The sequence below is a fragment of the Camponotus vicinus genome, unplaced genomic scaffold (genome assembly GCF_025532165.1).
Source record: "Camponotus vicinus isolate PSW18456_S1 unplaced genomic scaffold, iyCamVici1.0 SCAF_11, whole genome shotgun sequence".
NCBI lineage: Eukaryota > Metazoa > Arthropoda > Insecta > Hymenoptera > Formicidae > Camponotus > Camponotus vicinus.
In genome coordinates this window covers 472,991-500,193 of record NW_028141947.1, presented here as the reverse complement: position 1 = coordinate 500,193, position 27,203 = coordinate 472,991, and the positions used below count along the sequence as shown (strand labels likewise).

Genomic DNA, 27,203 nt, shown 5'->3' with positions numbered 1-27,203 from the left:
GGAGGCGTCGTTCTCCGGCGGCGGGTTCGCAATTAAAAATTTAAATTGCGTTTAAAACCCGCCCGAGAGCTACCGACGCGCGCTCTTCCGTTTCCCGTCTTGGTCGTCTCGTTTTTCTCTTCTCCGCGCAAAGGACTTTTTTCCATTTTTTTTCCCCTCCTTTTCGTTTTTCTCGAACGCGCGGTCCGCGCGCCTCTCGCCCTCGTTTATTTTCACCCCCTGCGCCCTCGAACTCTCTCGCTAACCGTGGCACCGCACCGTCTCGGGTCGCCCCCGGGGTATACCTAATCGCTTAAGCTTATTACGCCAGAGCGGACAAGGCGGTTGCGGAATCAGCTTGGCTCGCTCTCGCGAGATGCAGCGGGTTGCTCCATTCCTCTTTCCGCTCGCCAGCGCGCCGCGCCGTTCGGTTTCATCATTTTTAATTGATAGCGCACGCCAATCCCGTCTGTCGGATTTATTAGGCCGCTCGACGAGATGGTTTCGAAGGGATGGATGGGCAGGGGTAGAAAACGGGGAACGCGGGAGGGAAGGCTTTTATATTGGGCGTGGCGGAACGCGGACGAGATTCCGTCGGCGATCGCTGCGGTCTGATTGTCATCGGAAAAGCGCCGCGCGTTTTCCAGCTTTTCCCAATCCGGCACACACACACGTGTGCGTGTGTGTGTGTGTGTGTGTGTGTGTGTGTGTGTGCGACAAACTCGTCGCGCGTAAGTTTATACCGCTCTCGCGATTTCCAGGCGATTATCGTCGCTTATAGGATACGCACAATCGTGTTATAGATTATTAAGATCGAATTGATCCCGAGAAAATTAAATAAAATCTTAGATGGCCGGTTCGATATTTCTCTTGAAATTATCTCCATTACTTTGATGTGTAAAAAAGAAAACAGAAAAATTGTGCCATCTCTAGCGAAAAAAAAATTGCAGTTAATTTTCATCAGCGCTAATGACGTTCGTGCAATTCTGAGTTGTTTGCAATATATCATATGTATATAATGAAACTTTAATAACAATTATTGTTACATGTTTGTTACGACTGTCATCAAACACTTTTTTTTTAGAATTTAAAATAGAATCTGTTTTCATTTCAATTTTGCCTGATGAAACAGGGACGGCGATTTTAAAAGACTGTAACACACACGCTTTTAAACGCCTACTGTTTGTTATTCGTTAAAAGTACATTATTTTACACGCTGCGACAAAAATATTTCGACCGAATCAATTAACGGCCAAATGGTTTAGCTTTAAATCGCGCGTAATGTTTGTTTGCGTACTAAATCGAAAAATAGATTGCAGAAAATGTAAAAGGGAATAAAAGCTCGGGAATCATACGGGAAGCCGCATCTTTTCAAAGAGAGATAAATGGAATTGGGTAATGCAACTTCACTCGGTTAGATTTATGAGCGGGTTCGCTCGTAAATTACTAACTGTTCTGTAGCTTCGATTCTTCAACTGTCGATGTGCTCGACCTCGACGAATCCCGCGTTTATGTAGTTTTATGGGGGCTTCTCTCTCTCTCTCTCTCTTCCATTTTTATCCCAGCAATAAAATTTTTATCGAAGAATCGTACGCTCTCCTTTGCATCTTTTGTCACATGTATATCGTGTGATCATTTATCATTAGAAATAATCTTTTCGAATAAAATTATTCAATTTCACGAAACGAGATACAAAAAGCGTTACGTTCTCGATATGCTGCAGCAACGTTAGATATGTAAGAAATTTAAAACAGGACAAGATAATAATAATACGGTTAACGGATCGTGCAAATTGATTATCAATTTTTTGGCTCGCTTTAATTCGGACATGATGTCATTTCTGTGAAATAGTGTCACGTTAAAATAAAGAGGCTTCAAGTAATATTCAATATATATATAGTTTGCGCGATATTTTCTCCTCTTGTTATCGCTAATACCTACATATTGGAGTTGGCATTCATCTTCGTTTAGCCGCGCGATGTCTAATGCATCCCTAGCGCGCTCGATGATAATCTAATTTCAACGTAGCACTAAAAGTCATTTCCGTTTCGAGTCTCGCTTTTTATCGGCCTTCGTGTGCTAAAACGCCGGCGAAACTACACGGCGATCTATTATATTATTATAGACCCATTGTCGGCGAGGGCGGGAGGGAAGCGGGGCGGGGGTGGAACGGGGGTGGAAGCGGGCCGAGCATTACTCGCTTGTCACGCGATCGCGCGAGAGCCCCACGTCGAAAAAATAAACGATAGCCGACTAATTCGGTGATTTGCCGGGCGACTTGGCCGAAATCGATACCGAGCGCGTTTCGGTGGAAACACTTACCGGAATTAAGCCACGGCCAGGAAACACACCTGCGGATAATCATTCGAAAAGTTGCTCACATGACGCTCGGACGCTGTACTTGAGGAAGCGCGATCATCGAACGATTGATTGCCAAGAAATGGACAAATCATTATTTAAATTAATTATTATTAATATTATTAATATTATTATTTAATATTTTCTCAGTTATATAACGTTGGGAAAACTGGTCATGTCATTGAGTAGTCGTATAAAAATTTGAAATGATATAAATATAAATAAAAATACAAATAAAATCTTTCTCTAAGTAATGTTGTTGCATTTTGAAATGAAACGGAGAAAAATCTACTCGACCAATCTCTCTCTTTCTCTCTTGACATTGCGGCATTTTCAATAAAAACAAAATTCCACCCTCGCTGTTGCGTGGAGTCGATTGCACTTTGGTGGCACTGGCTCTCGCCGGCGAATTATTACCTCGCGTGCCGGTGTCGACTTTATTTCGGCGAGTAATTTGCGTTCCGCATACGTTTTGATAAATACGATATCCGCCCTACAGTCTTCAGCCGCAACTTACAAGTTTAAAACAACAATTTTGCGGCAACTGTATATAACAAGCTTCATTAACGGAGAACGTTACGGTTTGGCCACATCATATATATCCTCTCTTTATTTTATCGCATGTCAAGTTCAAAAAAATATATTTAGCTTTGCGTATCGATTGAATTTGAATATCGAGGTTTCGGGGAAGCCGAAGAAAGTTGACGAATAAAATTCGCACAGGTGTCATTTGATTTATCAAACAATCTATTAAGATAAAGATTGACGCAAGGCTCCTGCGAGACATTTTGTGGAGGCAAAACGCGAGGGTATGTCGCGCGGATGAGTCGACGGTGTCCGTAAATGTTCGCTTTGACTGCGGACAATGGAATCGACGGTGGTGTTGTCGGCGAATCTACCGGGCAGGCGGAAAAAAACGGAGAGATTGATTTTTCGCGGTAGGCCAACTAATTCGGTACTAACGGGGAGGGAGCGGCGAAGGGAGGGAATGAATAAAGCGAGCGACTGAGCAAGAGAGGACGCGGTTGAATGCCCATCGTTCCATGTCCGGCCGCTCGACGATTGCCAATTGGAAAAATACTCCAATCCGATTACAATTTTTTTCGATGGTCCCACACAACGGCGCGGAAAAATTTAAAACGATTCCGCGAAACTATGACCGGGCCGGAGGAGAGATCGGAGAGAGAGCTGATATCGGGATTGCGATGGTCTTCTAAAAGCTTTCAAAAGCGCAATTAAAAAAACGATCTTCCGTATCTTTCTCTGCGTTATCCGGAAGGAAATTCGGACCGTGTCGGCTGCGCGCTATATGTTTTATCAATGTACGTTGCACGAATATTACCCGATATATCTCTCCTCGATATTTCCAGATTTATCCTCTAGAATCTACGTCGGTGATAATTCTCACGCGATGTCGTTTAAAGAGATGATTTGTAGAGTAATGAAGAATTTTATTAAAAGATTAACATGTAAAATTTACATCGAATGGATATCAAAAATTCGCTTGACAGGACTTGTGAAAAATGCATTAAATATACGATGGTAAAATGTAATATATATTTTTTAAAAATGTTGCGCGAAGCGCACTTTTTGCTTTTGGAGTGGATATATTATTCATGAAAGAATCTTGTAAATTTTCTCTTTATTCTCTTTTATTCGAAATATTAACTTTACGAAGCTTAAACTTATAGAGATTTAAGCTTTTCGTAGATAATATTTCGAATAAAGTAAACAGAAAATTTTCAATAAATATATATTTTGCTCTCTTAGTATTTTTTATATTTTAAAAGCGATGACCAGCTTCTCGGACAGACAATGTAACGAAGGGACAGAAAAATGATACCACGACAATACAGATGGAATATACCTCTTTTTTTACGCGCGACACTGTTTAAAATTATTTACCGACGACATAGAAACCTCGTCCAAAAACGCATGTATCTTGCACCAAATTTGACAAATAAATTTAATACTTAATCTCGCATAATATTAGTGCTTAAGCAAGCGCTTATTTGGAGACATACATTTTAATTACGCACTAAATATCCGTATAATAATCTTGCAATTGTTAATTTTTTATTAAAATTAAGTTGTTCCATTTTAACATTCTGACACAGACATTATATTAAAAAAAATTCACTGGATTATAATTATCTAGCTTATTATAATTTAACAAGATTAAGCAACATCTCAAACATGCACCTAGTCAATATAAATTAAAACCTTATGCTTTGTGTATTTTGTATTTTACGAAATTCATTTTTACGACATTTCGCACCAAATTAATACCTGCTATTGTAAGGATATTTAAAAGATTACGACGCAACTGATTGTTCGCACGGCCATCGCGGATTCGGCGGTGTCCTTTCCCGCGGTCGATAGCGAGAACGCTTATCGGAGCGTTTAATTCGGGATTATTAGGGGCCGAATCGTGATCGTTAGCACTGACACGAGCCCGGCACGAATCGCAGGTGACTGTCTGGGGTGCACCTATATCTACGGGGTGTCAAATTAGTCACGCACGCCGCCTCCGCCCAACCCGTCGCATCGGCGAACAGGCGTAACCATGGCTACTGGCTCGCGAATTTCTCTGCGCGACGCGACGCAGCGAGCGCAATTGCGCATGCAACACACAGCAGCGCGAGAGGCGAGTGGTAGGGAATTAAAAAAAAATTGACGGGGACAGATCGCTCATTTATTTAGTATTTTTTTTTTCACGTTAAATGTCACCTCATGAAAATTAAAACTTTTTGTCGCTCTCCACGCTCGCGAAATCAAGTAATAATTTGTATTTGCTCGCGCTTTTTCCGCATGACGAATTTATCGGCTTCGATGACGTTAACAACATACACACCCCGGAAACGCTGGCGAGGATCATGTCCAACAGATCGAATACGATTTGCTCCATTATACACGCTCTACTATTCATTAATTATTAGGAGAGTTTTGCGCAGAAATAGCTTCTTGAATTTTTATTCAAAAGTGAACGAACATGTTTTCATGCAAATTTTACATAAATTTTGATCAAATTACATACTTCTGTCGCTGTTTGCTTCCATTCCCTGCCCCTCCTGTTCTCTCTTTCTCAAGTTATATGCATATTGTATATCGTAAAATTCCCTCCGAATAAATCGCCATAATTTCGCGAAGGGTCCCGTGTATCTTTGCAAGCGGATTAAGTAATCCCTCGCGGTTTATCGAGATACGATTCTCACGTACCCCTCGCAGTCAACCAACCGCGACACATCGCAATATTAATACCCATACGTGAACACCGTAAACCTGTTTACCGCGTAACACGCAGTGAGAATTTTCGCACGAGGTCACGGTCGGCTAATGACACCTGAATCTGTTGTCGGCTGTGTACATAAATCAAACTAATGTTCGGATAAACTCAGGCACGAATAGCGGTCAAATAAAATCCCCAAATATATATCATACAAAATACATAAATATCATGTTCCTTTCTCGATATACCGCCTGTCAAAAATGCACACAGACAAACCTGTCAAAGTTAATTCAATATAGTTATATATTTAACCAATCGTAATTTTTTTAGTAGCTTCATCCAGTGGCTGTCGTTGATACAAATGAAAATGTAATAAAATTTGTTAAAAAAATATTTTTATAAATGGATTTTATAAATATTGTAAGACATGCAAATATATGCGTAGCTTATATCTTGAAAGTTAGAATAAAGACGATCAAATGGTTAACTCGATTCCGTCGTTCAATATAAGGAAATGAGATAGCAGCCCGAGTCATAAAGTCTCGCATCAACGCGGTTACGGGCAACACGGGCATAATTCCCCCTTTTTTCCCTTTATCGCGCCCGTCTATTCGTTTCTTACCCGCGCGGTAAATGACGCCAATAACGCCTTCTAATTCCAACACAGGGAATTCATCGAGAAGGGAGCGATGATGGGTCAGGGTAGCTCTCTCTCTCTCGCGCGGGTTAGACGAGATAAAACGCTTGGCTCGATATCAGAGAGAGGAAAGGCGTTCTCGCGGATACAAATGTTATTACGCGAAAGCACTTGCCCGATCTTTCCTCGAGCCCCGATGGCCGCCCGCTCTTTCCGCCTCCCCTGGCCACCCAGCCGGATCGTTTTTCTTGTGGGTGCGATGTTTCCAGGCGGAAAATAAGATAATGGCCCGGCGCTAGGCGCGAAAAGCCCCGCGAGCGGGGAAAATGGCCCGGCGGGAAATTGCGAAGATCGTGGGAGCGACGGCACCTGTCCGCCCTGCGCGCGCGACGACGAAGGCCGCCCGCGGGAGAAAAAAAAATAAAGGGACCGAGCACACACGTTCCTTTTCTCGGCGGACGGGAGGGAAGAGAGATTGGAATGGAAGAGAAGAGAGGAGAGAGAGAGAGACAGAGAGGGACACGCCACACGAACGAGAGAACACACGTGGTGGAAATGTCGCGCGCGAGCGATCGCGTAATCGAGTCACCGTGACAAACGCGTGAGAATAAATCAAACGACACGACGCGATTGGCTCCCGGACAGGACGAAATTGCGCGAGACCGGAAACCGAGCAGCAGATCTACGGCGCAATTGATTGTTATTGTTGATTTGTCGTGATCATTTATCGAAATTCTTTTTAGCTGGATCATGAATATTGCTTTCATTTGTATTTATCGTAAGATGTCAAAGAAATCAGGATTTTAATTAACAGCTTGTTATTAAATTAATCATTAAAAATTTGATTTATGAAGCTCTTTCATTTTTGGACAAATTAAAATTCAATGTATAATTCTTTATTTTTTATAGTAAATATATCTGAGAAGAAGATGATGAAGAAAAAGGATAAAAGGAGTAATAGAAAAATTGTCAGTCACATGATAAATATTCCTTAAGTCAAAGATCCTTTTTCCATTATTAATTAAATGAAATTCAAAATAGTTTTAGGCACGATACATATAATTACAACATGATATGAATGGAGATATGAATGTAATTCGTATAAACGGAAATTGCTTTGAATAGCTGACAAAATACATGTTATTTGAGAGACTTTTGTCAGCTTCCTTCGCAACAGACTGTCGGAAGCCTTAGGTCGAGGAAGGAACACGTCTCTCGATCCTGTAGACCGCGGGGAGGACAAACTCCTCTCTCGCAGCGCCGTCTAACGAGTATTATAATTACTGTCGCGTAACTCAATATTGCACCCTCGATATGCTAAACTCCCGCGGAATATAGTGTTAATAGGCGTGGAATGGCGCGGGACAACACCCCGCTTCTATTAATTGCACTTCACCCTAAATGCAAATTGTTCGAAATTGAGCGAGGGCTCCCCGAATATTTGGAAACTCCATTACGGGCCAGTGTTCGTCCTTTCGTTCGTCGCATACACACGCGAGCGCGCACACCGTCTCGTTGCGGCCTAACGCGAAGGGCGGTTTCAATCGGGGAGGGTGCTCGCGATGAAAAATCCATCTAGGGACACGAACGAAATTAAACAGCGAATAATACGGAGCCTGAGATTGAAAGTCGCGAGTCTCTTCTTATCGTTCGAAAAATCACTTTTCAATTTCTAACGTCATCCAATTAGATCGTTAGATTATTATTCCATAAATAAAATTAATCCCCTTCAATTAGGATGATAAGCTTTATAGTACAATTATAACAATGATATTAAGATATATGTGGGAATATAATTTGTATATAATAGAAGCAGAATAAGAAGCGAAATAAATAAAATAATTTGCAGAGTAAGAGACAAGAAACATGGAAAAAGTTTAAATATATATATTTTAATAAAGAAATTTGTCAGTTTGTTAAGATGATTTGTTCGTGCAATTCGAGAAGCAAGTATTCGAAGTATGTTTACAAAATTAAATGAAAAGTTTCAATGTTTCAACACTTGATCGTTGGACAAAAAAACTTGAAACGTTGGCAGCAAATAAGGACCGAGCGAGGTCCGGAGATGTCTTCGGGAGATTAGCTGTCCAAGGTTCTGAGGTCTGTGGCTCAATTAAGCACTCCGTTTAGCGCTTGACTAAAAAGGGTTGGGAGACCCTCGCGCTCTGCCCCCTCGAGCATCAATCATGTTGGAGCAACCCTTTTCCTGAGGGCGGTTTTGCTCCTCTATTGAGACGAAGTGTTGTGCTCAAACACAAAAACACTTCATTTGGCAGATTAGCTGTTAAACACTAAGGGTACACGCGCTGTAGCTATCATCAAGTACGAAAAGTGTTTTGAGAGAAAAGCACGTTAGTCCTCTTATCATTTGTATGCGCAAATTACTAGAGCGATTTGAAGCGATTGAATCGAGAATATTTGTCATTTTGCTATCAAAATGCTGAGTTTCTATCTATAATATAATAACACCGTATATGTCATTTCTGTCTGATTTAAAGTCTGCTTTATGATCTGTACAATTTGCAGAAAGAAACTCGAGACAGATTTCTATTTATAATTTTATGTATATATGTAATAATTTAATGTATATATGTGCAGAAAAAAATAGGGGAAAAGTATGTTTAAAAAAATAAAATATGCACACATATTTTTATCGTGATCATTTAAAACACATATTATAGATCTGTCAAATCTAACATAATCTTATCAATTTCTTTAATGACTTTCATAATTTATATTAATTTATTGAATATTCTTATAAATATAATTTTTCTTAAATATTTCTTTGCTAAATATATTTAATGGAGAATAGCATAAAATTTGAAAAAACGTAAAATTTTACAGCTTGTAAATCACAAATACCTGTGCGAAAAATACTTTAGTAAAAGATAGAAACATCTGACAGGATAATCTATTCTTTAAAATTCACAAATGTAAAAACAAATATAGCAGAGAATCTACTCTACTATCGAGAATTAAGTAAGACGAGGAAATAGCAAAGAATTTCCCACGAAGGGGAGAAAGGGCTTTCTTGACTATTCGCCGGCTCTTTTTGTGACACGAAGAGTGGGCGGAGAAGAAGCTTCTTCACATGGATATAGGACACACATGGTATATTCAGCGTACGTGCCCCTGCTCGTTTTAATATCGCGTATAATTTTATGAAGCCATTGTCGGCGTGCTCTCATTCCTGAGGCCGGCAATTAACAATTAGCTGGCGGTCCTTGTAATCGAATTACGGCTGCCATTGTCGCGGGCCCAGGTACAAACGTATTCAGTTCCTTCGCTAGGTACCCTCGGAGCCGACGTTCTCCTCCTCTCTCCCTCCCTTTCCTACCCCTGCGTCCCGCGGATCCTTCGAGACCTTATTGGCTCGTCTCTTTTTTTTTCTACAAGCTTTAAGATCGGATTTCTTGCCGCTGCATGCGCATAGATGCGGAATGCAATCGTAGTGGGATCCCTTACAAAGGCAGCCCGGGCCGAGTTCTGAATGTCACCACGTGAAAATATATCCGTTTCGGAGCAGTTTGAGATTTCGAGTCGTATGGAGGATCGCAGGTATCCTGCTGGATGCGAGACGTGCCGCGATACACGACTTGTAGGAAAATAGCTCTAGGATTAGTGAGTGTAACATTAAACTTGCCGAGTTTTCGCTAGAGATATATACAACGAGATGAATCTCTCGATCTTTCATCCTGAAATCGTCCCTCGATATCGTATACCTGCTCATCGAACTGTTCTCGTGCTCGAAACACGGACTAATAATGTAATATTTTGATGAGAAAATGAAAGCTTTATTTTCTTACAAGTACCGTTATATCTTTCGATTAATAGACTTTGTTACAAATACACAATTTAATTGTAACTAATAAAAATTCCTATCTGTTGACGTAAATAAGCCGTGCGTTACGTCGTCACAAAGTGACGGAATAAATTTAATCTAATCTGTGTAACTACACCCACACGTATACGATTCTTCGCAAGATTGTATCTCGAAAAGCGCTCGATCCCGTTAAAAGTTTTCCCTCGAGCAACCCTAATGGAGAGAGAAAAAGAGAGAGAGAGAGACAGAGATCGTGCCAATTATCAATTTCCAAATCCCGTTTGATTAAAGCCATTCGACTACGAAAGAGCCCCCGCTTTATCGAGGCATCTCGCGGCCCTTTAACGAGTAACCGATGTCAAACGCAGCCGGAGAAGAGACCGACAAACGCGCACACAAACACACATATTATAGACGGAGCCCACGCGCGATGTACGTGCACACGAAGAGAAGGAAGGAAGAGGAAGAGGAAGGGAAGCTCGGGGTCACTCTCGCCGGGGAATACACCGAATTCGAGATATATCCAGGCAGAACCAACTATTAATTTGGTTCCCAGGCGTCGGATAGAAAGAAAGAGAGAGAAAGAGGGAGAGAGAGAGAGAGAGAAGGGCAGAAGTACGAGCGAAGAGCCGGCACGAGAAGGGCGGGCACGCGAGGTGGAAGGAAGGGCCGGTGACGGAAGAGACAGAGAAAGGGAGAGGGGATGCTTCAAACCAGGACCAGAAAGCCTTCGGGGCAACAGATTACTGTCTACGGCCTACACCCTTCGTCTCCCCTCTCTCCCTTTCCCTCTTCGTCCCCCTTCAGTCCCTTTTCCGCCACTCTCGCGTCCTCTCCTCCTCTCGCATACCCATCTCCCGGTCGACCGTGGCTGGCCCATGAAGTTAATAATCATCAAAAGTCACAGTGTTTGTCGAGGGCGGCCGCCCTTTGTGCGCCCACGCGTGCTCCTGACGCTAATACGACTCCACCCGAGCTTTATTACGAGTTATTAGAGTTATTACATCGGCGACGGATTTTCACGTGCAGTGCGAGCGCACGCTCTTACATTCGCGAGCGCGTGTTTCCTCGGTATCTCGTTTCGCTTTTTTTCATCTCCATCCGCCGAGACTTTTTTTTTCTTCCCCACTTCTCTCTCTCTCTCTCTAGAATTTAGAATAGTACGCTTAGACCCGTATTCCAAAACGTAAATACGCAAAATACGCCTAAGAGGAAGAGCCTTAAACGGAGGAATAAATCGATTACGCGAGAAACAAGAAAATAATTAAAAAATAAACTTTAATTAAAAAAGCGACACATAAATATTGCAACATGGAGCTGATTATTTTGCGTGCGTAAAACGCAATTTGTTTTTCTTATGGCCATACAATTGGCACTTATATAATACAGAAAAGAATATATGTATATAATCCAAGAACTAATTACAAAAGAAATCGCAAATGACGTGTAATTCACTTATCGCATTGCTATTGCAATTACAGTAGTGAGCACGTGATTTCCATTCTATTTAACTGTTTGCAATCCAATAAACTTTATGTTAATTTCATTTGACTGTAAGTGGCGCATTGGCCGGACTCTGATGAGTGTCTCTATAAACGAGCAGTCTTAATTGCGGTACAGTCAACGGGATTGTATGCGGCAGAACCCCCGGCCGCGAAACGATGGCGTTGCTACTGGATGCGCGACGCAACGTAATTTCGAGTGCACAGACGCGACTTAATGGCGTTAAATACGCGCGCGCCGCGATCCAATTCTCGAGGTCTCTCGAGTCCAATTCTCCTTCGACTTCCCGTTACCGCTAATCAAACTAAATGAATTTTTTCTTTCTTTCTTATTAGAGTTCTCGCAGTGATTTCACGACGTGATTTTTAATATCAGGCTTATCTCAACCCGAGACGTAGCTGTTTTTTTAGCAACGATACGAAAAGAATTATATGAAAACTAACGAATTAACTCTATTTAAGAGAATATCATGAAGCCATCTATTTATACTTTTACGGTACGAAAATTCCGGGGAAAATTTGAAAAATTATTGACAATTTGAGTAAAAATTTTCCTCCGAACAAGCGACAAAAGCGCGCGCGTGTACATAAAGAGATCCGTTTGCAAGCCTCGTTTCAGCGCAAACATATTGTCTAGTAAATAGCTTCCTGCACAAAGGATGCATTCACTCGGGACCGATTTCGCCGTCGCGAGAGCGTGTACGACGAGAAACTACAACGACCAGGCCAGACAATGTGGGCACGGTGTCAAAATACACGGGCCATACGGCTAATTTGTTGAATTTCGGTGCGGTCGCTCATTCACACCGTTCGCGTCCACCCGATCGCGTGTGTCGCTGCTTAAAAACGTTGTTCGCATTGTGACTAACTGCTGCGATTTATGTTTAAAATAACTTTGTTACAAATTTACATCTCAAGTGGGAAACATATCTCTATTACTTACATCGAGATTTTGCCAAATTATCTATGAAATTAATTATTTTTATAAATTCTGATAAATTAGATAGATAAATTTTCATAATTTAACACTTACTTATCTTATAATTCCGATAATATTTTTTATAATTATTAATTAAAGGATCCCTTGACTTTTATATGTGCATCAATTTTTTAAGCAAGACGTGCACTTGTACATCTTTCAATGCACTTATTTTTATGAAATGTGAAAAATAATATATTCCAAAGAGAATCTTTGTGTCCACGAAGTTGAAATTTTTGTGACTTTGTGACAAAAGCTCTCGTGCTCTTCGATGATCCAAGGATCATCCGGCGAAATCATTGTGCGATCCACTCGACACAACGACAAACGAACGATCTATGGCGGATCTATGAACAGTGTTACAAGGAGCCGTTTAGTCGCATTGTAAAAGTGAAATCGCCTCGTGTTTGGGATGTTATTTGTAGCACATTAGTATTGTATCGCAGTACGACGGGGTTAGACCGGGGCGTTGGAGTGTTTAAGGGTGATTACACGCAACGACAAGGGTGGCTTTATTGGAGGATGTCGCCAGCGGTGCTCACTTATATCAAAAGTTTTCCAAATGCGCAAGAATAAATACATTGATAACCCGAAAACTAATTTTTATTATATTGGATAGTATATCGAATAACATTCATTTATCTATTAGTCGCTAATTTAATTTATACGAGCATAAATATGATATGATGACACTAGGCAAAAGAAAGAAATCTCATAAAAAATTCTCGCTGCAATAAAATAAAATTCACAATAATTTAATCCTTTAATTGCAATTATTTTTTTCTTTTGGAGTTTATTGTCCTTTTTAATTCATATTAATAATAATTCATATTAATAATAATATTCATAATAAATATTGAAACATGCTGTTCATTATTGTCTTGCCACTATTTTTCTTATAAATTAGATATTTATTGCATTTCTTTGTTCTTCCTTTTCTATCTTATAATCTCGATTTTATTGTAAGTGATAGTCATTCTTGTGTACAGTTCTTTTGTATTGCATTATTATTTTATCATATAGAAAATTACAACACATACATGTTTCAGTAATAATTTGCACATCGTAAGAAGCGCAAAATTCTTAAACTTTCAACATATTCGTGTAAATTGACACGGTCAACTTGACATAATCTTGTCGGGATATAAGATTAACTTGATGGTTCGCGAAAACACCGCGTTGCGGCATCAATTAGCGCCGTTTTAGCCGCAGTGCGGACGCGAACGTTAAACAGGGACAAGAACGAAATGAGAACAACTGCGTAGGATTGAATTTAGTCGACAGTTTGACAGGGTTGAAGTAGAGAAGGGGGAATAGTACCGGGAGAGGAGGGAGGCAGGGGCAGAAGAGAGAGAGAGGGGAGAGATGGGGAGCATAAAAAGCACGGAATAATAGATTCCAACCCTCTCCAAACATCTCCCTTCTCTATGCATACCGCGGTACCCTGAACCGGAGAGAGAAAATCTAGGCTTATACTCGAAACGTGTCCCCGTCTTCTCTATCTGTCTCTTTCGTGCTCCCTTGCCCCTTTCTCCTCCTTCTTTCCCCTCTATCCACGTCGTATACCGACGATGGGGCTCTTGATAGACTTGTAATACACCCGGAAGAAAAATAGCCTCCTGTCTTTTTCCTTGTCCGCGGATTAGCGGCAATATTGTGTTAGCCTTTTTCGGCCAGAGATTATTAACATCGACGATTACGGTGATTAATGAACGTATATGATACGCGTAAAATAATAGAATCACTATCGTGTCACTTTTTAAATGGGAAGAATATCCTTGAAACTAAGAAAATAATTGAAAATAATCAGTTACAAAATTTCTAACATTAACTACAACTGAGTTGATGGTCTATTTTTTTTTTAGTAGAGCTAATGTGAAGAAGAAATCATTTAAATCTCAATTAATATTAGCAGATATCTATAGAGACACAATCTTGTATAAAAATAATTATCATAAGTTTAAAAGCACATTTTCTTCATTATTTTATTTAAAATAGTTTTCAATTAAGACCGATGACAAGTGTTAAAATATTTTGAAAAAAAAAGTCACTTCTGTATCAAGACAATTAATATTAATTTCATATAATAAATAATGTACATATATGGAAACTTAACGTGGAATCGTAAAGTAGTTTTTATATGAAATGATATTAAAAATATTGCTTTGTATGTACAGCGATAAGAATGATTAATAATTCTGATAATGTTATCAATATGTATGTGACGACACCAACACGACATTCATCACTTTGAACGTCATGTCGGTAGATTCTTGAAATTAGTTTATCGGCTTTAGCTGATAACGAAGTGTATGAGAAAAATATTAATGGGCGTTAAACGATTGCGCAAATTATTAAAAGGCGATAATAATTGCTCCAGTAATTCTCCTTCGTCAAAGGAGATAACAAGCATTTCAATAATTCTCCTTCAATATAAAAAGATTTACTTTTGCATCTAAAACGATATTTAATAAGAGTTTGAGTAATTGAGGAGCATATTATGACGGTTACTTGATTTTCTCAACAAGATGTAGCAAATGAAATAACTTGAAAAATCGCGATAATCATATAAAAATACTATCGATTCAATTGAGCTTCTCTAATGTTATTGATGTAAATATTTCATGCATGTTTGGCATCGTTCCACATTGCACTTGTAAAACGCGCTCAAGAACTATCAGCATTCTATAGGAAAGACGTCGATATCGTCAACGTCATCTCGATTTTGCGCACAACTCTAATAGGAAGACACATTAATCTCCTCCATCGTAAAGGCCTTAATATCCATCTCGCACGACTGGTCCATCCTGGACTTCGACTTTCATCGAGTCGGGGATTCTTGTGCGACCAAAACATGCGTGAAATGCAGAATAGTCTCTTCTTAGGAAGACAATTTTAGAAGAGGAATTAAAATTGTTTTTGCATTTTTTGAATATGAACAGAAAATCTATATTTTTATTATTATTTATATTATTATTACTCCTCTATTAATACTTATATTGTTATTACTCCTCTATTAATGCTTTTATCGATTTTTTCGATTTTTTATTATTAATAGACTGCTCTGTAGATATTTTTTCTTTAAGATCTCTATTTTTTTATTCGAATTTAACGTAAATATTAAAAATTTCTTACTTCTCTCTTGAATATTTTATTTAGTTTGTTAGAAATAGCGTTATAATTAAAAGAATAGCATGTTATATTTCTTCATGAACATGTTAAAATCAAAGAATATATAAAAAAATCCCATCACGCCGCTGGAAACCCCCTGACGTCGCCACGATGTATCACGCGCGGCGCCTTCAACGCGACTCTTAAAGGCCTCGCAGGCCACCATCACGGGGAACAATGGCCAAAATCTGTTAATACTCCGATCGGCAACAATGAACTCGACGTGGCGTGAGCACCTCGAATACCTTTTTGCCGGCGCTAATCCGAATTCGGCGAGAGCCGCCGTCGAGTATAAAGCAACCATCGTCCCGGAACGATGTGTTCCATGAGAGCGAGAGAGGACGGGAGAAGGAGAGAAAAGGAGGAAAATGGAGAGACGGTTGCATGCGTGCGCGTGCGTGTAAAAGGAAAAAAAAATACGTACGATAGATAGAGTTTGGGAGTGATTTTCGGCGCGATACGCTTCTTGTTCTCGTTGAGTGCTCGTCACCGTATGTTATCAAAGAGAGCGAAAGCTGCACAATCATCAGAAACACATCATCCATACATTCATATATTTTGCATAGATGTCATACTTGGTGTGCATATGACTCATATGGAGTGGTACCAAACGAAAATAGCACACAAGTAGAAGCCAACGTAAAAGAATTGCAAGATAGTTTATTAAATGGAAATTTGTTTTGAAACGAAGTACGTCCAAATATATAACGTTGCTTTTCATTTTAGTTTGTAAGATTTTCATGCGATATATATTACAACATTTTAGGAAATACATAATATTTATATATAATATCTTTTTACATAAATTGCACGATGCGTATTTGCCAGCCACATTCTTTACCGATTACGTCGGACATAACGATTCTATTCGCAAAAGAGTCGGGACTGTTATTCCCTTATGTTACTTGCGCATTAACGCGATAATGATAATTAGCCCTCTCATCCGCGTGTCAACCTTTCAGCGAAATCTTGCGAATTATGCAACTCCGACATGACGAAGTTTCTCCAACGAGAGCTACGTAAAATCTCACAAAGACTAACACGTTAAAGCGGGAACGGGGCATTAAGGAACGGCAAGGGGGCGAGGGAGAGAGAGCTCGAAAAAGTGTCGTCGCCGCTTCTCAGCGACAACGGAACGACGTCCAATTTTAATCTCGGAATTACTTCCATTTTATTTCAATTTTCTTGCATTTAAACCGTCTAAGCGAGTTTACCTTCGCAATATCATTGCCGAGGATCGTCGCGAGTCGCCGGCTGGTCGGGTCAGAGGAGGAGAAGAGGGCTAAGAGAGAAAGAGAGAGAGAGAGAGAGAATAAGGCGGAGGAGGGCGGAAAAGGTGGAAGTACCTGCTCTAATAAATTTACGACCTAAAAAGATTAAGCCGCGTTAGCCCTGTTCTTTATATTTCCGCGAGAAAAGCGAGAAGGAGCGCGCGAGTTCAGTCCTCGGTAAACAGAGACGGAGCGTTATGGTAAGACGCGAAACTCCAAGGAAGGAGAGAGAGAGGGAGTAGGAAAAAGGAGCGATGGGAAAAGGGAGGCGAGAGACGGAACGAGATGGAAAAGGATATATAAGAGAGATACGAAGGGAAATTCGCTTATTTTCCCATCATTTCGGCGTGGCATCTTGTCCGTATAGCCTTTTCTCATCCACGGAGCCGGGAAAGAAAATTGCTTCTCGTTCTCGAGAGCGGAATATCGTCCTGATGAGCCCGAGAATGCTCCGATATCCATTCCCCCGCGTCCCCAGTGGTACCCCCTTTTCCATCCCTCCCCCCCAAACCTACGCCCAAACCTCGGCGATGCCTCTGACGTTTAACCCCGTCTTCGTTTCACTTCGTTTCCGCGCTTTCCTCTGTCTGCCACGCTCTCTCTTTCTCTCCTTTCGACGATTCATCGCCGCTCATTCCCGACGGTAACATTCAATTTGCTAGTCACTTGTTATCCGAATGCGATACTTGTCACCGATTATTTCAGAGGCGCAAGGAAATTTTTGCTCTATCCATTAGGAAACAAATTTACGAGGTACGAGTGTTTGAAGAAAATTGCAGTAATTTGGAATATGACTCTGTTAACGTCATGTTGCGAAAGGATATTGCATAATATACACATTTTTCCACGATAATCCTCATAATGATTAAATATCTCTCTTTAGATCTTGACAACTACAATGTGTTATATTTCTGAATTTATTGATTTCTCCCTAGTTCTATTTAATGATCATGTGCATTAATACGTCAAGGAGGAATTATCTTGTAGTCATTCGTTGTCAGCTACCGGAGAAGTTGGAATCGATTGCTCAGCATTATTTATCCCAAGTAAGCGTCCAAGACGACTGTGGGAGAGCGAAAAGCGAGATTCATCGATCGCCGATGGATCTCGGGGTCTCTCTCACCTCGCTGCCGCGTGTAAATTCGTCACGGACGGCACCCGGTGGGCCTTATAACCCGGCGCGTCTCGCGAACGGGAACTGAATAATTCATAAGCCGAGACCGATAGCATCGGCTCTTAACGCAATAGACTTAAGCGAGCTGCCAACAGCAGCCATGTTACAATAAAGAAATCAACATGGCCGAACCGTCCCGACAAGCCGGGGTACCTTCCCTTCCCTCCTCATCCCTCCTGCGTTTCACTTCCATTCTTGGGTCCACTCCTTCGGAGGCGCACCGCGCGTCGCTCGCTCACTTTCGATTTCGCCCCAGGACTCGTTACCCTCTTAATGCCGATGGAAGGGTGGGCCCCGTCTCACCCTCCGATCTTTCCTCCTTCTTGCCCCCCTTTTCTTAGCCAACGCCGCTTTCAGGGGTGGACCTGGGAGACCCGCCCAAAGAGACATTTCTGCAACCCTCCTTTTGGAGCAGAGATCGAGAAAGAGAGAGAGAGAGAAAGAGAAAAGAATAGAGGAGAAAGAATGCAGAAGAGAGAGAAAAAGTCTTGGCAGCCACTTTTCTCGCCCTCCGCACGATTGCTCCCCGCCAAAGGAACTCCATTTTCTATCAAACCCTCTGGATCTCTCTCTTTTCTTGCTTACTCTTTTACTATGACTTAACGTTTTGCGCACTTCTGGCTTGCTTTCTCGCGGTTAGATGCTTTTGCAGTTGACCGGTTTATAGGGAACGAGTCGTGCGGCCCTTCTCAGAGGGCGAGACTCGTCTAATTTGACTGAAGATGCCAATGTCAACTTTGGGGGAATGCGACTTTGAGATTTTAAATAACTTTTATAAAAACTTTGTTACGTTATTTAAATTATATTGTGCGCACACAATAAATTATTTCATAAATGTATCATATATGCTAATAATATTTATTGTTTTTCTCGAGTCTTCTCTATTTCTTCTCTTTTATTTATATTTAATTATATTTAATAATAAAAATAAAATAAGACTTTATTAATAAATTTTAATTTTAATTTTACAATTAAATAATTTTTTCTATTTTTCTAAATTTTGAGCTATTGTAATATAGAAAAATAATAGAATTAATAATAATTAATAATAGTTGCATAAGATATATATTGCGGTTATAAATTCAATCATTTTCTAAAAAGCCTAGACTTTTTATGAAACGTTAGTCTTTAAATTTGACGTTTTAAAAAGAGGCTAATTTTACAAAAATCTATTATGTATATCAAAAAATATAAATTTTTATAATTGATTGTTTATAATATTGAAATATTTCTGCAATTTATTAAATATTATTTGATTTTAGAAGAGAGTTTTAATCATAATAATATAAAAGAATCTTGTATTGATATGTCTTGTGTTGATGCGAAATAGAGTAATATCGAATATTTTGTCAAAGTCAAAAGTGATATCTCGCTAGTCTGTTAGATCGAGGGAAGAATGAGAAGAAAGGAGAGCGCCCTTTTCCTCAAGTATACGGTAGTGACACGTTATCATTATCGCGTCTCTGCAGCTAATGAGAGTTTGTGCCGACGTTGTTCCCCCGTCTTACGTCGAGTCAAACGCGGACTTAATAAATTTGTAAAATTAAGTTCATAAAATGTTAAATACAGCTAATATTATTACTTATCGATTAATAGCAGAAAAACCATAAGACTTATTTTACACTTGCAAATATCTCGTAAATTTGTATTCGAGTGAAATTTATATATATTTATTTCTTTCGTTTATATTTCTATCTGATTTCGCGATCGAATAATGAGAAATTGTTACATTGCTATGTTTCAGGTCTGGTTTCAGAATAGACGAGCCAAGTGGCGCAGGCAGGAAAAAATGGAAGCTGCGAGACTGGGTTTGAGCGAGTATCATCACGCTGCTAATATGAGGTTTGTCCGAAATGCTTTCTGAGCACTTTTATTAACGGAATCAGAACGTCGCGTTAAATTTTTGCAAGAAATATAGCTACATTGCGCGTGCGGAAATGTTTTGTTTCAGGAATGTCGCCGGTCCGGCTTTAGGTCTGCCAGGAGATCCTTGGCTCGCGCCGCCAGGATTGCTCAGCGCGCTTCCCGGTTTCCTCGCTGCGCCTCACACAGGATATCCCAGTTATCTAACGTCTCCCAGGCGATTGCCGTCACCGCCAAATGTAGGTGCCGTGTCCAATCCCGTTCCAGGTAACAATTATCTCTAGTATTTTGTTTATTTTTCCCCACATTTTTTGCAGCAAACATTTGATTTGATTTGACAATTCAAAAAAATAACACGTTCAAAAATATATGGAATAAAATAAAATAAAGAAATCATGAGAATAAAATGAAAACCTATGAAAATAAAACAATCGGATATTCTTTGCAATGAAAAGAGAACAGAATATCAGAATTTATTTTTAAATATCTATGCTTTCGCGATTTCCATTCTTCTTTATGTATAAAACAAAGATTAAAAAGATTAAAAACATAATACTCTATCACTATAATAATTAGACCTTGTTAGAATTGTTATTTTTAAGTTGACGTGTCTTGAAGTTATTTTACGCGGGATAAAATAAGCTCGACAGAATAATCAATATTATTGAATTCGTCATCAATGATTGTCATTGTGCATACCCAACGAGACGTAGGAATTGCACTGTTTGCAGGATCGCTGGCCGGCAGCATGGCGAGCATAAGCGCCGGCGGCCACGTTCAACCACCACCGCCGAGTCCGCCAGGACACGATCCTCGCACATCGAGCATCCAGGCGCTCAGGATGCGAGCCAAAGAGCACGTCGAGAGCATTACCAAAGGTCTGCAGATGGTTTGAAGGTTAACCGAAGATTTGCCAGGGGCGCGCATCGCTGCCGGCCTCGTGACCGCGTGACGAGCAAGCGAGCAACAACCCTTCCAGCCCAGACATTCCAGACCCCGAGAAGAATCGCCTGAGCGGTATGTCGACCGACGAGAGCGAGAGAGCTCGTTCCGTCATAGGGAAAGATCACCGACGAAATGGAGCTGGACGTGACGTGAAAGTACAAGAGATCTCGCGAGAGAAAACCTATCGTTCTATTTGAAAAGATTTTGTTCCTGGTATCGATAGTTACCGAAGGAAAAATCTGACATTCATTCTGGTGAGCATTTTAGATCATCAAAGAGACAAATCTTGCAATAATCGATGATCGGCGTTTATAGGTATCTTTGATAATTATAGAGACTATCAGTGTTATAAGATTGATGACAGACATCTATGATGAAATGAGCACGTGTTCATGATTGAAAATGGACCGATCATCAAATCCTTCGTGAAATGACTTTAACAGGAGAAATCAAGATTTTATCTGAAATATAAAGGAAGCGAATATAAAGAAACGCGTGAGGAAACGCATCTGCAAGATTAAGCTGTTTTTTAGAATTATTTGTGATGTTTTTGATAACTTGAACAAAATAGAGATGCTAAAAATAGCCGACCAATGGAAAAAAATTCGCGTGATTAACATGACAAAATGATTTTCGCGCGGATTATGTGGAAAATTTACTCAGGACTCGCTCTAAGTCGGCATTGTGCAATATGCAAATCAAATTATGTTGCGCAAGCTTGTCATGTATGTAACTGAAATAAAGATAAAAAAAATCAATATTGATTATCTTGCCATTATCGTTTTCAATGTATTTGTTGCAAATCTTGTATGCCGAGTTTCATTCTAAATTTGCTTTCAAAATGCCTGGGAAGAAAATATTTCCAGAGAAATATATGAAAATTTGTGAAAATTAAAACTAAAATAAATACAGAATAATAAAAATTAATTATTATATAATATATAAAAAATGTTTCAAAGACTGTAAATATTTGACTCGAGAAAAAGAAAGGAATTGAGAATTATTTATACATTTTATTATTAAAAGAGATCGTTGTAATACATTATCTACTTTTATAAAGCAATATAATGCAGATAAATATACTAATTGTCATAGGAAGATAATAATATATAATTTCAAGTTTATTTCTAAATAGGTTGTCAACTAATTCATTAATATATGTAATTGATTTTATAATATTATAAACAGCTAAAACATAGAGAGAAAATGATACTCGGTATACATGTTTCATATTACTCAATATTACGCAATAATTGAATAATGACAGACAACTTTGCAACGTTTTATAAAAATAATTCCACAATTTATTATTATTATTTCAGTTTTCATCAAACATGTAAAGAAATGTCAATAAACTAATGTCGTAATTTATGTGTGAGATGTTTGAATTATCACCAAGTACGTAAGCTATTTAAAACCTAACAAGTAGCACAGTTTTACCGCTATTTATCGATTATCCGTTTAGAGAGCGCATGTGTAAAGTGATAATTTAAATATTTCACATAAAAATATATTTAATATTGCATTGAGCGTAAAAGGAACGTCAATCCTCTCTAAACGAATAAAAAGTAATGAAGGAAAAGAAGAATGGGAAAAAAATCGTTTCAATTTTTAGCAAGGAATATCGATTTGTTTGATAAATATCTGTTATCGGAATACCCTACAGAGCACTAGTATCATCCGTGCGAAACAATAAAAGGACATCGCTTGATGACAAATATTTTGAAGAATCAATAAACTCGATAGCGCCGATTAAATCGAGAAACACTGAATGCAAGGTTTCCGAAATTCGCACTCGTCGGCCGAATATTTTCTCGCAATATGAGGCAAGTTGCATTCAATCTTTATAGCGTAACGCGCGCAATCAAAACGTTTGTTTAAACGTTTATTAAACGCAAGCCGAAATCGATGTACGATCGTCGATCGGCGAGCTAGCGAAATATCTCTTGTAGAATATAGAGTAAAGAGGCAAACGGAGGCGAGAGAAAAAAAAGTGACATTTTGACATAAACAATATTCTACAGTATTAATACGTTAAGGCAAAGAATTGTGCATATTATTTAGACGCCGTCACGGTACGTAAATTCCAGAGATCGCGGAGGATGATCAGGTTTAATAATTAATGAAAAGTACGATTCAATCGCGGTGTGTAAAATCGTAAGCTGCAAGATATAATTTTTCAAATATGAAAGTTACAAAGTCTCTTTATGAGCTTTTTGCTAGTCGCTTCAGACTATAACGCATTCTATGAATATTCTTAATTTTTATCGAAATATAATTAAAACTCGATATATTAATTTTGTCGTCCAAGTATCATTTACAATTTTGACACATTGACTTACGATTTTGCAGATCGTATTTCATAAATGTTTGCACTCTGATCAGTCGCGAGCAATATCGGTCAGCCTCCGCGGTCCGTAAAGGAGAATTCGTAGAGAATGAAGAAACGTAGTTAGTCATTTCCCGAACGTCTATTTGTATATATACCTGCTCGCGTGACAGAATAAAAAAATCGATGTACATATTTAATCGTAATCATATCGTTTGAAAACAGGGCCTCCTTTATTGAAATAAAAATACAAACGATGATAAAATATTAAAATGGAAGGGTAAGTTTTTTATTACCTTCTCTTCTTGTCGTTAATATTTTCCTCTCCTTAAATCCGAAACATTCCTTTATTCAAAGCAGGATGGATATAAAAAATAATAAAAATAATAAAAATTTAAAGTTTAATATAGCAAAGAAAATAGTTTGGTATATCATAACTTTAATAATTTATTCAACAATATTTATAAATTTTCTAAATTATTCTATATAGAATTAAAAGAAAATAAAAACATGTCTTTATACATTTTAATTTAATTATTATTATGTTGACAACTTTTAAAAATTATTAATTTCGGATTTAAAAATCATCATTCTATTCCGCTTTTATTTATTTATTATTATACTTTTTATCAGCCACATAATTTTTGCTTTGACATTTTGCAACTAATTTCTGTTAGCTAGATTATATTTTTCGCTTGCTAGTAGCAATCGGTGTTTAATGGGGGTGAGATGTGTGTATACCGAGAAAATTTTAATTCTTACGGAGAAAGTAACACATATTTACGAAGGAATTAACATATCAAAGAACGACTTTAATTAAGTCTTAATCCATTTCCGCGAGGAGAGAAGAAGTGGAAGAGAGTTACAGCTGGGAGAAAACCACTTTTCATCTTTCTCGGGTTTGATTAAAAACCCGACGATTTGTCAGAACGCGAAAAATGGTCGAGTGATCAAGAGTCGACGATTGTTTAGAAGAATAATTTATTATTTAGGAGAAAACTAAAAATTTGTAACTTTTTATTTATATAAAACAATTTTTATAGTTGTTGAAAAAGTCAAACAAAATAATTCTCACATGTCTTTGATGTTAAAATTAAGCATTTACGGATAAAGGATTTCCGTGAACAATGCATCAAATACATTTTCAAAATTTCTACAAAATACTTTGAAAAAAGTCAAGGATTACATTAAAAAGTGGAAAATTACTTTTATGGTATTTTAAATCTCTATCTCATGTATTTTTCCACTTATCGATCAGGCCCATTGTACAAGCGCGACCAATCAGACGGGCCCTTTATACTTTGGTCTGTCCATACACTCCCTGCCTGGGAATTTAACGCGGCGGTCGACGATTCGATGCAAATGCCACTCGGAAATTCCGTTTGCGCGAGCAACGTGACAGCGAACGTGTGCAAGCCGATCATCTTTTTCAAGGGTGGCAAAAAAGCAGCGGCGGGGGTGTGAAAGGATTCGGCGTTAACAGGCACCAACAACGGCAAGTCGATGGAACAATGGTGCTGAATGGTCCCCGGACGATTAGGTATTCCAATCGTTACGTTAGGGGCCGCCGTGAAGTGCGGGGGTAGAAGGAGAGAAAAGGCGGGTTCGGCGGGGGGAAAGGGGATGTTGGGGGAAGGGGGCAGCCGAGGGGCCGACGCGGTAAGGGGACGCTAGAACTCACCCAATAAAATGGTAATTTCTGTTTGCGGAAGTTAACCATGCGAGCGAACCTGGAGATTCGAGTCCATGCGTACTCCCTAACTCCAAAGACTAATAATACTCGAGGCAGAACGCTACCGACAGTGATATAGTTGTACAGTTGGAAGAAGGCGCGGGTAAAATCGTGCTTGAGCAAGACAGAGACAGAGTGAGACGAGTTCTCTCGCGCGAGGGCGAGGGAATTTGCAGAGTGCGCGAGAGTTACAGGACGTGAGTGGAAAAGTCGGAGAAACTCGGAAAATAGAAATACAGTTCGAGAATTCATCCTCTCGAATTAAAAAGTAGAGGTACGAAAAGTATTCTTTATGAGCTTTGACAAGTCTCGAAATACTGACTACTGATAAAACTAAACGTCCGCGAATAAAAAATTATATATATGTGTAAAATTAATGATGCATAATATCAAGAAAAATTACCATTCGTCGCAATTTTTTAAATTTTAATATATTGTATTTATTATTTCTTTTAAAAATAAATAAATTTATATTTATTTTAAAGTTTCGTTAAAATGAAATCGAGCAATAATAATAATTACGAACAATTTATTTACGTTACTAAAATTTAATGTCTGAAAAAATTTTCCTAAAAGCCGAATTTATACATCATTTAAAGAATCTGCGTGCGTTCCTCTTCAAGATATTTTTCCAATGAATATCTGAATGTATATTTCTCTTAAATCTGTAATTTAGAATTTCTTTAATTATCTAATTAATAAAATACTAGCCTGTACTTGATGGTACTTGATCAAACTGGCCAATCGTTAGTCTCGTGTATATCGGATTAGAAGCTAAGGCGCGCGGCGCTTGCCTCTCGAAGACGGCGGGCAATCTCTTGCCGAGTTCGAAATTGGCACGGAAATCGTGGCTTTATTAAATTTGTTTAGGAACGGGTGGGGGAGGGGTGGGGATGGTGAACGGGCGCCTTGATTTCGGGCGAACCGTCGTCTATCTAATATCTCTCTCGATGCCTCCCGTCCTGCCTAACCTTATTGCCCCGACAAAGTAAAGAACCAGCAAGGAAACCCAAATAAGACCAGTTTGCGAGCCGATGGAACGTAGATCAATGGAGCGGCAAGTCAACCGGCTAAAATCTGTAAATAACGATAAGAAAAGAACTCGACCGATGCCGTCGGAAAAATATGAAGAACTCAGTTTGCATAAGATTTTGCATGTATCTGCTTCTATATCCATTTAATCTATAAATATAATAATTAATGCAAAAAATTCTAACTATCAAAATATTATAATAATTTGAATAAAATGACAAACTTTTCATGAATTATATATTTTAAAAATTATATTAAACTGCAGTCTACACAATTCCAACTTTAAATTGACTTTGAGAAATCCTACTTTAGAATTTAATTATATAATGTCATGTTAAAAATTGTACTTGATTGCACTGAATATCTGGCAATTCGGAAATAAAATATTTATACGTGTATATTGGAAAATAAAAACTGCATTAAAGATGCTCGACGATCGATTAATCGAAAGGTATTAATAATATAATATACACGAATCCCTAGTTTTTCAGTCCTCTATTATCAGATAATCCTTCCCGTTGATGCGCTCTTTATCCGACCTATTCCATCATTAACATATTATGTACGCGCTACTCCGTGCAACGATTGCGCGACACGCTTTATTAGCTACATATTATAATTACGATAACAGCCCGATATAGAACGCTTATTTGCCCCGAGAATATCATACGCATACACAGAACAAAGCAATAATTGTCGTGTAATTAACATATTATATACGCATATCTCCAAACGGGTATGACTTCATTTTGTAAACTTCATTCGTTCAATTAAAATTGATTCGATGTAAAAGCATGATGCATTATTAAGCAGTCGAGAGCTTGAAGAATTGTCATGCTGACGTGCCAATGATCTTGCTTTATTCCGTACAACGAATATTATACGAAAAAATTTCGCGCAATATTGCAAATTAATAAAAGCCAATTTTTTGTATTTAATTCAATGTATTTTTCTAAAACCGAAAGGGAACTATTCTGGAATCAAATAAATTGCAAAGGATTATTATTAAATATATAAAAAATAATTAAAAGAGAAATAGCATAGCTTTATGCTATTAAAAAAATATAAGAAAATACAATGAAATATTTAATTTAAATTACCGAAACAAGCGAAAATATATATTTGTCAGATTGTCGTGTAACACTTTTAGATTTAATAACGTTCCGTTACAAATTTATT

At 38.7% G+C, this 27,203-nt stretch overlaps 1 protein-coding gene across 4 annotated transcripts in view; it reads left to right on the top strand.

Annotated features, from left to right (window-relative positions):
* Positions 1 to 23,508, top strand: part of LOC145962025 (retinal homeobox protein Rx2) — a 123,546-nt gene extending 100,038 nt beyond the window's left edge. For all 4 annotated transcript variants that reach the window (XM_083082760.1, XM_083082758.1, XM_083082762.1 and 1 more), the window contains 3 exons: positions 19,868 to 19,965; positions 20,075 to 20,253; positions 20,700 to 23,508. In XM_083082760.1, the coding sequence (XP_082938886.1) occupies positions 19,868 to 19,965; positions 20,075 to 20,253; positions 20,700 to 20,881 (459 nt within the window). In that variant the 3' untranslated portion in view covers positions 20,882 to 23,508. The remainder of the gene's footprint in view (positions 1 to 19,867; positions 19,966 to 20,074; positions 20,254 to 20,699) is intronic.
* The last annotated feature ends 3,695 nt before the right edge of the window (positions 23,509 to 27,203 follow it).